This window comes from Salmo trutta, chromosome 22 (genome assembly GCF_901001165.1).
Source record: "Salmo trutta chromosome 22, fSalTru1.1, whole genome shotgun sequence".
NCBI lineage: Eukaryota > Metazoa > Chordata > Actinopteri > Salmoniformes > Salmonidae > Salmo > Salmo trutta.
Window position 1 is genome coordinate 10,806,624 of NC_042978.1, and position 12,051 is coordinate 10,818,674.

The 12,051-nt window shown below is 43.0% G+C and overlaps 1 protein-coding gene across 4 annotated transcripts in view; it reads right to left on the reverse strand.

Annotated features, from left to right (window-relative positions):
- Window positions 1-11,669, reverse strand: part of LOC115158055 (uncharacterized protein KIAA1614) — a 30,309-nt gene extending 18,640 nt beyond the window's left edge. For 2 of the 4 annotated variants that reach the window (XM_029706548.1, XM_029706545.1), the window contains exons 1-2: window positions 9,216-9,710; window positions 747-1,799 (exon numbers count right to left, since the gene is read on the reverse strand). In XM_029706548.1, coding sequence (XP_029562408.1) covers window positions 747-1,767 — 1,021 coding nt within the window. In that variant the 5' untranslated portion in view covers window positions 1,768-1,799; window positions 9,216-9,710. Of the gene's footprint in view, window positions 1-746; window positions 1,800-9,215; window positions 9,713-11,567 lie in introns of those variants that run through there. The other 2 variants (XM_029706546.1, XM_029706547.1) reach the window with 2 other exon arrangements.
- Window positions 11,670-12,051: the final 382 nt, after the last annotated feature.

Here is a 12,051-nt window from a genome sequence, read left to right on the forward strand (position 1 = left end):
CATTGTAATTTTTTTACTTTATCACATTATGTTGACGGTGTTGAATGTGAACTGAGTGTTGGGGAAATGCACTCTAATATAACAGGTCCTTCTCAGGTAAACCCCTTTTACATCATTGAGGATTAAGGGGTCTACAAACTATGATTTTACTACGGTTATCACGCTAACCCTGAGCTGCACCACAAATTCGCTAAAATAATCCATGGTTTTAGGTCTAGTGGGTGGCGTAGGCAAGTCAGTTAAGAACAAATTCTTACTTACAATGAAGCCTACCAAAAAGCAAAAAGGCCTCCTGTGGGGAGAGCTTCCTACTGCCTGAGCTATGTTGTTGATGTAAATTGATAAGAGCATGGGGCCTAGGATTGAGCCTTGGGGGTACTCACTTGGTGACAGGCAGTGGCTGAGACAGCAGATGTTCTGACTTTAAACACTGCACTCTTTGAGAGAGGTAGTTAGCAAACCAGGCCAAAGACCCCTCAGAGACACCAATACTCCTTAGCCGGCCCACAAGAATGGAATGGTCTACCGTATCAAAAGCTTTGGCCAAGCCAATAAAAATAGCAGAACAACATTCCTTAGAATCAAGGGCAATGGTGACATCATTTAGGACCTTTAAGGTTGCAGTGACACATCCATAACCTGAGTGGAAACCAGATTGCATACCAGAGAGAATACTATAGACATCAAGATTGCCAGTCAGTTGATTATTGACAAGTTTTTCTCACACTTTTAGTTCTTTACTGTACCTCTCCCATTGCACTGGGTCACCTCCTCGGCCCTCTGCTCCCTCTCCAGAGAGCAGAGGGCCGAGGCTCCAGAGAGCAGAGGGCTGAGGCTCCCTGGCTCTGGTCCTTGGCTCTTGTTCAGCATCTGCTTGAGGACGCCCCGATTCATCTCCACTCTCTCTGCTAGAGACATGGCACTCCCACTGCTGCACAGACTCTCCAGGCTGTCAGCCCTCCACAGGCCCCCCATTGGCCCCTGGGGCCCCAGTTCGCCCATACACCGCCTCAGACCCTCCAGGCTGTCACGGCGTAGCAGCTCCCTGCCCACCCTGCTGTGGGCCCTGGCTTTCCTCTGCTGGCCCCCAGGGGCCCCGGCTAAAGGCCTGTCTGGGGCCGGAGGCGCGTCTCCGTTCAGCAGTAGCGTTTCGGGCCTGGTGGCCTTCCAGAACCCCTTGGGAGGGACACAGGGTTTAGCCGCATTAGCGGCGCTAACATTATCCGCCAGGGGACTACAGTTGGCGCTAACATCAGACAGGTTCTCCAGGCTGGAGCCCTCACCCAGCGCATGTGGGAGCGCAAGCAGGCTGAAGTCCAGCCCACCCGTCCCCACCCCCTCCATCAGGCTGTCTGGCACCACTGGGTGGAATGTGGAACCCTGGGACTCTGCATCGTTGTCGCTACTACTTGAGCCCCAGCTCACCAGGACAGAACCAAATAGGGAAGAGGACACAGGAAAGGCCTTCTTATCCATGCCTGCCTTGAAAGCCTCCCTCCCTGCAGCCTTGTTGCGTTCAGACAGGGCCTTGACCTTGGACTGCAGGGCCGACACAGCTGAGCCCTGGGGCCCGGGCTGCTGTTGGAACAAGAGCTGGCTAAGGGGGCAAGGGGAGGGCGAGGTGGGGGTAGGGGTTGAGGTGGCAGGCTCCGGGCTGGGGCTGGAGGAGGGTTGGTCTTCCATGCCAGGTTGCAGGGTCTGGGGCTTGGCCCTCTGTGGCACACAGGGCATGGGGAGAAAGGAGTCTGCCATGGCTACTTTCTCCATGGCCACATCACACAGTCAGGGGAGCGTCAGAGCTGTGAAGGAGACAAGAGAAGAGATGCAAGGGATTTGTGTTAGTCCCTCTTTTAAGTGAGCAAAAAAGGAAAATAAGAGTATTGCGGTTGCTTTAGCGAGCAAATAAATATTTCATGAACAATAATTGTCATTTTAAGGACGCATGAAATGACAGTTTCTCTAAATGCCTTTCAAAATCATACTTGTACTTTCACATGACAAATAAATGTTAAATCAAGTTAGAATCCAAAAAGGCATACAACCTGAGTGAAACCTACTTGTCCCTCATTAAAAGGGAGATAGCCACAAATTACTTCTCTTTTTGCTGTATTTGTACAAGGTTTGTTAGAGGTTAATTAAGACCGGGCCTTTCTGTTAAGTAACATGGTGGGCAGATGTACAACATTGCCTGGCAGCTAATTACTTTGGCAACCCTCTCTGATATTCACATTGAGGACACCACTTTGTCTCAAAGGGGTAAAACAATGGCGGCACAAAGGCTAGCTAGCATCTTTAAAAGAGGTTCTCCTGAAACCAATAAAGGATAACAAAGACCAGAGCAAAGGATAACTACCACCTAGACTACATTAACAGTGTGAATTGTGACTACCATCCCAGAAACTGTGGAAAGGTTTTGGGGAAAAGAAAATAGAGTAATGTGACGTATTGAGATAAATTATGTAGCACTCAAAGCTATAGAAAACGATGGAAACAAACGTTTTACAGTACCCCTTTCCAAAAGAGATTGACAAATTCTCTCTCAACTCGAGGAGTGTTCTCTATTGGCATTCACAGCTTGTTTTTCTCACTTACTATGCAGCCTCAAATCCACAGGAGACCTCTAACTCTAACTCAAAGCCAAACAGAATTAGATGCACATCAACAAACATCTCAATCCTATTATTACTGGGCAGAGGTCAACGGTGTTGCAACCACTACATTTTTTAAATAATTTTCTGCAGTAATATTTGATAAAACACTAGGCAGGATTTCTCAACAGTATGAGGGCCTCAATAGCTGGGGCCACTTGTACAGAACATTTCATTCTTATGTTCTGATATCATCCTCAAGGGTTCTGATAAATACAGTGTTTGTTGCTGTGTTAGCTTTTAATAACAACTTGGGTTAGTTTATCCAATGAGAAAAGGGACTGAGAGGCATGTCAAATTTTCTGGGCCCATAAATGACTTGCTCCTCACCATACCCATATTCAGCTACCTTTCTCTGTAACATACACTGCGTGTACAAAACATTAAGAACACCTTCCTAATATTGAGTTATTGAGTGGTGGATCATTCTTGATACACAGGGGAAACTGTTGAGTGTGAAAAACACAGCAGCATTGCAGTTCTTGACACAAACCGGTGCGCCTGGCACCTACCACCATACCCCGTTCAAAGGCACTTAAATCTTTTGTCTTGCCCATTTACCCTCTGAATCGCACACATACACAATCCACGTCTCAATTGTCTCAGGGCTTAACAATCCTTCTTTAACCTGTTTCCTCCCCTTCATCTACACTGATTTAACAAGTGACATCAATAAAGGATCATAGCGTTCACGTGGATTCACCTGGTCAGTCTATGCCAGGGGTGTCAAACATTCCGTGGATGGGTCTGGTGTCTGCTGGTTTTTGTTTTTTCCTTTCAATTCAGCCTTAGACAACGAGGTCAGGGGAGTTCCTTACTAATTAGTGTCCTTAATTAATCAATCAAGTACAAGGGAGGAACGAAAACCCGAAGACACTCGGCCCTTCGTGGAATGAGTTGGACACGTGGTCTATGTCATGGAAAGAGCAGCTGTTCATAATGTTTTGTGCACTCAGTGTACAGTATATAGGCATTCAGTCCACAGGAGTGTTTATTAATGTTAGCGAGGTGACTTCATGAAATTCAATCCAGCTTCACCAAACAACCCTTAACAGTACTGTGCTTCTCAAGACGCAGGTAGCCTGCAAACACTGACAGCTCACGAGACAGTGTGCTCACATTAGAGAAAAACACAGTCCGGTTACCTGACAAGATATACAGTGAGCTCCAAAAGTATTGGGACAGTGACACATTTTTTGTTGTTTTGGCTCTGAACTCCAGCACTTTGGTTGTGAAATGATACAATTACTCCTCCTGTCTCAGCCTCCAGTATTTATGCTGCAATAGTTTGTGTCCGGGGGGGCTGGGGTCAGTCTGTTATATCTGGAGTATTTCTCCTGTCTTATCCGGTGTCCTGTGTGAATTTAAGTATGCCATCTCTAATTCTCTCTCGGAGGAGGACCTGAGCCCTAGGACCATGCCCCAGGACTACCTGGCCTGATGACTCCTTGCTGTCCCCAGTCCACCTGTTCATGCTGCTGCTCCAGTTTCAACTGTTCTGCCTGCGGCTATGGAACCCTGACCTGTTCACCAGATGTGCTACCTGTCCCAGACCTGCTGTTTTCAACTCTCTAGAGACAGCAGGCACGGTAGAGATACTCTGAATGATCGGCTATGAAAAGCCAACTGACAATTACTCCTAAGGTGCTGACCTGTTGCACCCTCTACAACCACTGTGATTATTATTATTATTATTATTATTATTATTATTATTATTATTATTATTATTATTATTATTATTATTATTATTATTATTTGACCCTGCTGGTCATCTATGAACATTTGAACATCTTGACCATGTTCTGTTATAATCTCCACCCAGCATAGCCAGAAGAGGACTGGCCACCCCTCATAGCCTGGTTCCTCTCTAGGTTTCTTCCTAGGTTCTGGCCTTTCTAGGGAGTTTTTACTAGCCACCTTGCTTCTACACCTGCATTGCTTGCTGTTTGGGGTTTAAGGCTGGGTTTCTGTACAGCACTTTGTGACATCAGCTGATGTAAGAAGGGCTTTATAAATACCTGTTTTTGATTTGATTGAATTACAACGAGGTTAAACGTGCAGACTGTCAGCTTTAATTTGAGGGTATTTTCATCCCACAATTTAGAAATTACAGCACTTTTTGTGCATAGTCCCCCCATTTTAGGGGACCATAAGTACTGGGACAAATTCACTTATACAGTATGTGTATTAAAGTAGTCAAAAGTTTATATTCCTAGCACACAATGATTACATCAAGCTTTTGACTACAAACTTGTTGGATGCATTTTCTGTTTGTTTGTGCATCTGTAACTTTCTCACTCATCATTATTCCCGATTTATTCAGGACTATCCGTAATCATGGTAGCATCCACATTAATGTAGAAGCGTTTAGAAACATATTCTATTCTTATTTACAATAAAAGTGACTCCAAAACGACACAATACATTATTTACCATTAATTACTATTGGGCACAAAATAATCTGAAACCACCAAAGCAAACAGCAAATGCATCCAAAAAGTTTGCAGTCACAAGCTTTAATACACATAAGTGAATTTGTCCCAATAGTTTTCTATCATTTCAAATCCAAAGTACTGGAGAACAGAGCCAAAACAACTTTTGGAGTTCACTGTATTACCCCTAGGACTGAGAAACCAGGCGAAGGAGGTTTACACAGATGTAAAAGGCTTCCTCGTGAGGGGCTTTGCAGAGAAACTCATTTGATTTAAATTAGTGTGTGCTTAATAAGGAAGGCTCCCTGCCAAGTTAACACCACCCACAAGCCTCAACTGTCAAGTACCCACAAACATCCCCATACTTAACCACACTCACTACTATTTACCCATTTAATTTAATATAGTGTAGAGAGAGAGAGTCATCAAGGGAAAGGGAAGAATTAGGGAAGTTTGACAGAAGGACCCTACACAAAGCCACAAGGCTATACTGTAGGATACTACATAGTACAGTACAACACCACCAGGAAAATATTTGTTATAGGCAATTCCATGGTAACAGATCGAAGCGGACTCTGATTTTTCACAAAAGTACGCCAAACAAAAACCATTGATTGCAAAGTTATACAAACCATACAACTCTGTACAGTACAGTAGAGTATAGTTTAGTACAGTACAATAGAGTAGAGTTCAGTACAATACAGTAAATTATACTATACTCTAGTGTGCTCTACTGTACCATGCTCTACTGTATGGTGCTGTCCAAACTTGTGAAACAGACGTCTATGATTGGTTCAGATTTGGACTGACCAAATTTCAACATCCATGGACATCCAGTGTCGGTTGGTGCTCAGTGGGTGAGAGGGCTGGTTACAGGAAATGGAAAGAGAGGGGGCTCATGGGTAGGTGTCAGTAAGAGCCGGGAGAGAAGATATTAACTGGAGAGCGAGAGAAGAGAGACGGGGAGAGAGAGGGAGGGGTTGTCCAGACTGTTTAAACACTCTTGCTTTAACCACCAGACGACAGAAAGAGAAAGAAAACAGTCATGAGTTGAACATAACATTATGCCAGTGGAAGGGAGGACAGTAGCGGAAGACCCAACTGTGGTTTGTGAATACTATAAAATTCCCATTGTAGCAAATTCGGTTGCAGTCATTCTGTTAGATTTGTTTTGGTCCTTCTGTTACCGATTTAACAGAATGACACGTTTTAATCACTTAATAAATCATAAACCAAATTGTTATTAATAAAAATATAACAACTTGGTTGGTCTACCTTTACTTGTTACTTCTGTGAACTTTGATTATCCTCCCTCCTCATGATGGAGAGAAATTCAAAAATATGTTAAAGGTGCTACACATTGAATTTTTGTATTGTAATTTCAGAAAACGTCCATAATATATCTCCAGTAATACTGGAATGATAGTGTTTCACAATATTACTTACCCGCTAGTGTTGTGTTTGGCTGTGATATTATCCTCTTGATATGGGAAAGCTATTTTGACTTTGTGGCTGTGTTATCTACTGGAAATTGGGTCAAGCAGCCAATGTAGAAATTGCTCTGTCATTTCATGGCTGCTAAAATTCTACACTGTTCGCTCAATTTCAGTTATATGAGAAAACAAGCACTGAAAAGTGTAGGATATCATTGTACCATCTAAATCGATGTGAAATATATTTTCAATAACAAAAAAATATCGTTTTTTCAAGCGGTTTGAAGCTGGTGGACCTAAACCGAAAGTAAAAGGCTCAAGCGCGAGTCTTCGTCATGTTACGAGGAAATAGGATGCAGGGGAACGGGAAATTTGTTTGAATGCAGCCTAGTGCTGTTGCAATTCATCTAGCTTCCGCATAGGAGATAAATTCTAGGTGTAGCGCCTTTAAAGATGTGTCGGCTTTTGGTAACAGAATGACAAGACACTAGGCAATATTTATTAAAGCTGCAATTGACTGTAAAAGGTGATACACGTATATATCTTAAAGGTGCTACACATAGGATTTTTAGAATTTCTGTATATATCTGCAGTAATATTTCTTAAAGCGGCAATCAGCAGTAGAAACAATAAAGCGTTGTACCAGCCTCTGTTTCTGAACAAAGCTGAGGGATGGCACTGGAGAAATGTAACCACTCAAATTCAAAGACAGAGCCATTAATGCAAGGACTGACCATCCATGATATCAAAATGATAGTTTTAACCATGTTTAGAGGGTATTTGTTTACATGTATTGGAGTAAAACAAGCTTATATTTGGGGTTCTGATGGGGCATGAAAGTTGAACTAAGCTCATGAGGCATTTATTTATAAGTTATATTCTTCAAGAATCAATGGGTACAAAAAAAGACGTAGAAACTGCTGATTGCCCTTTTAAAACTATACAGAAGGCCAATAATTTCGGCAAAACTAAATATAAGTGTTAATATTAGTTGGCAGGGGTCTTCAACCTTATTGTGTTTTTATAATACCTTTTAAGACTTTTTCTGCAAGATGTTTAAGACCCCTTTTCCATCTGTTTGACCAGAAATCAAGGCCTCTGCTTATTCCAATTTTTTTTGGATGGAAAATGGTTGGGAAATATATATACAGTATGCCTTAAAACCTCTTAAGGACCCACCCCTTTTTTCCCCTTCAATTTTCACCTAAAATGACATACCCCAATCTATCTGCCTGTAGCTCAGGCGCTGAAGCAAGGATATGCATATTCTTGGTACCATTTGAATGGAAATCCTTTGAAGTTTGTATTTTTTTGTACCATCATCTTTGAAATGCAAGAGAAAGGCCATAATGTATTATTCCAGCCCAGGTGCAATTGAGATTTTAGCCACCAGATGACAGCAGTGTATGTGCAAAGCTTTAGACTGATCCAATGAACCATTGCATTTCTGTTCAAAGACTGCCCAAATGTGCCTAATTTGTTTATTAATAACGTTTCATGTTCAAAATTGTGCACTCTCCTCAAACAATAGCATGGTATTCCTTCACTGTAATCGCTACTGTACATTGGACAGTGCAGTTAGAATAACAAGAATTTAAGCTTTCTGCCAATATCAGATATGTCTATGTCCATGGAAATGTTCTTGTTACTTACAACCTCATGCTAATCGCATTAGCCTACGTTAGCTCAACCGTCTCGTGGACAGGACACCGATCCCGAAGCAGTGAATTTAAAAGGAAAAAGGAGATAGACTATATTTGACCCCAAATTTGTTGTGCTCCTACAAACTTCACATGTAAATGCTCATGGGGCTTTTTACATGGAAATGCCCTCATGCACTTGTTTAACTGGAACCTGACATCAAAAGTCACACACAGCTTTGATTGGGATTGTGTTGAAAGTATTTAAAAATAGTAACTTATTAAAGGTGTCTTGTCAGACCGGTCTTAAACTCCTTCAACTCTCTCTACTGCCTCTCAAGAAAGACCAGAGCCCATATTCACAAATTGTCTCCGAGTGCTGATCTAGAATCAGTTTTCCCCTTTTGATCATAATTAATAATATTACACGGACGGACGGGGGGGGGGGGACATGATCCTAGATCAGCACTCAGAGACACTTCATGAAATGGATACTACGCCGTAGGGTTTTAATCATCACAGATTCAGTCAGGAATGCAGCTGCTGTCTCCAAATTCCAGGGAGTGACTAGGGGACGCAGAGAGCATGTTAGAGGTAATAGGCTACACTTCCACACCAACATTGCACTTCACAACCACTGCGCTTGTGTTGAAATGCCTGCAGTCACTGAACCGCAATGCAACAAGGTCAACATGTGAGACTAAGGGGAGAAGGAAACCAATTGCTTCTGCGAGACTGGGTTTGTTCTATAAAGGAGCTGTTTTAGTCTACGGTAATTTATCTGAACTTCCTCTGCCGACCTCACCTCTACTGAAAGGCTACTAGGTTTCTAATTCACATGCAAATATGGTGGCCACAAAGGATGCAATAGATTTTGGCCTCTCCTGCCTGTATTTGAACTCGGACAATAGATGACACCCCAGATGCCATGATCAATAAAATACATTGAATGCTTAAGTTCCAATTATCATTGAAATAATTATAGTTGGTTTCCTCCTTTGTTTAGGTAAAAGAGAGAATAGTCCCTGAGAGTGTGAAGAGGAAAAAGTTGTGGGGTCTTACCTCTCTCCCTCCATTGGTGTTCAGAGACTGAGGTAGCTCTGCCTGCTCTGGCCTCCTCTCCCAAATGCCATCCTAAAATCTGCAAAAGCTCAGCCCAAAATCTTCTCACTGTTATTTCAGCGACGCCTTCTATTTTGAAACAACCTTCCCCTTCCCTCCCTCCTTCCCTGTCTTTCTCCAGCTGTGTTGGGGCAGTTCAAGTGTGGGTCTCGTCTCCACTGAGCACTCACGCTCCCTTTAAGTACACAAATCTGGGAGTTTCACCAACCTTCTCCTCCCCTCAACAGTCCCTGCTGCCAAGTATCCAGTTCCTCTCCCCTCCTTCCTCTGGTAAAACATCTACAGCAGGCAGTGGGCAGCAACTGACTGTAAAAGGTGATCCACATGTGTGGAAGACTCAGAGTTGCTTCGGGAGACAGTCTTGAGCAGCTGGTAGAGGATTGGCCATAGAAGTTCTTAAATGCAACACAAGGGTAGCTCTATTGGTGGAGGGGCTGAAACTCCTCCCGCTGTGGGTGGAGTCCAGTAACTTTACCCTTGAATTTGAGAGAGAGAGAGCAAGAGAGAGAAAAAGAGAAAAAGAAAGGTAGTAGCAAAGGAATCTTAAATGCAGAGAGCAGAGGAAATGCACTAGTCTCCAGGCTCATATTCCAGCTGGCTCAGGAATTTTCTTTGTTGATTCTCGATTTGGACTCGGTTGATTCGTTACTCTCTGCCCTCCACCTCATATGTTACTGATTGTCAGATAAAAATAATAAAGGAATACTTTGACATTTAAAGATATATTTTAATGTGCAAAAAGGTTCACTAGATAATAATTGCGTTCTCATGTTTATTTTTCTTTCAGGGGGAATTTTTGAATCCCCAAGGTCTCCCAGGCCTGTTTTGAAACAGGGCCATAATAATCGGAAACATTGGGGAAGATATTTAACTTCATACACTGCTAGATCCAAGTTAGTCTAACTGGAAGTCCTCCTGGCTTCAGAGTCTGGAAAGACTGTTTTGATGTTGTCTTTACGATGCGTTGGTTGATATCATTCCATTCACTCCACTCCAGCCATTACACTCCATTTCAGCCATTATTATGAGCTGTCCTCCCCTCAGCAGCCTCCACTGCTCAAACACCCACAGGCACATCCACACACAGCCCCAGAGTGATGCCACCTTCCATTACAACGGTTGGATTTTCAAATCAAAACAACAAGAGGTGTCAACCCCCCCAGGGGAAAAAAAACATTTGAGAGAACCAATCAATGAGTCTGCTCAATTTCTAATCGAATATTGCATTACAAACAACCTCCTGTCCAGATCAGTGAGTCACAGCTCTGCCCTCGCTGAGCGGTCAAGTGGGTCGCGTCAGCCAAGCTAGATCCAAGTACCCAGACCTGAGAAAGTCAAGCTCGGAAACTGAGGAATATATCACAAACACACAGCCTTATGAAAAATGTCTCTCCCCCCCCCCCCCAAATAAGTTACCCTATTTTCAGAGCTGAAATGTGATTTGCTCAATCCACCCCTTCCTCCTTTTAAACAAGACCTCTATTGTGCTGTAACTCCCATTTGTAACATACACATCTAGGACCACCATGAATTGGCCCAGGACTATGTCTATGCCTCATAAGTACTGTAAGTATGGCCCAAAGACAAATCTCCACCTTGGGATAAAGCCAACATATGTGTCTGGTGTTTGTTTACACACTGGCAGTCTGAGTACCGGACTGGTAGAGTAATGGCGACTATCTAAGTATTTTTTTTAAAGCAACAGTTTATGCCTGTACTTCCTCAGTTGACAGGGTTCTCTGAGTAACGCAAGACTATGAGCTAATTTCTGCCAGTGGGCTGGAGCAATAGTCCAGTTTAGCCAGAGAAAAAGTAGTCGACAGCATGTGAAGCTTTAATGTTGAAACACTGCTTTTCACATTGTGGGGGTTTCAAGGAAAAGCAGAATTGCAGTGCCTTGCAGAGATGATATTAAAAGCCTTGCTAGCCAGACATAACTGTATGCATCTGACAGCCTTAAAATGACTATGGGAGTAGACAGTCGAGGACGCTCTGATATCTGAGCTTTTCATCAAGATTGAAGAAGTGATTGACCCTGAGCACAGATCTAGGATCTGCTTACATTGCTCCAAACCTAACCTGACCTCTCAAATCCTTACTTTTTCATTACACATTGATGACAACAGGTGTTCTGGATCCCAACAATCATCAACTATACTCTTTATACTCACTGAGTAATTTAGGCCAAATGCTAGACAAATATATTAAAATGAAACATAAAATAGCTTTAGAAAAGGATGAGGCAATACATACTGTACATCCAGTTAATAATGTGAAAAAGTGAGAAATTACCTCTTTATGCATTTCTTCAGTGCACTGATTTCCCTGATGAGATGCAGGTTCAAATCCTCAGGCTCCATGACTGTCTAAATTCCCCAATGTCTCACTAAACAGAATGGGGTACCTCCATCATCTTCATATGTGACATTCCTCACAGTACTCCTTTCTGTCCCCCGCTCTCTGTCACACAGTCTCTCTCTGCATATCAACAATTGGTTTGGATTGTTAATCTCCTCTGAACTGAAATGGATTAGGGCAAGATGAATCCATGACGGCCGGCCATTGGCTAGACGCTGTTGCAATCACTTCAACCTGGAACCCATTGGTCTCAGCCAACATGCGCGAATGAGGCATGGACGGACTAGAGATTATTTCTATCAGGGTCAAAATGAGTTCTACTGAGTCAAATGTGTGATGATGTCATGTCAAACCCCTTGCTGATCCCAGCTGATGATTGGGTGTACAGGGGAGCAGGATTACTTACAACCAGTTCTGT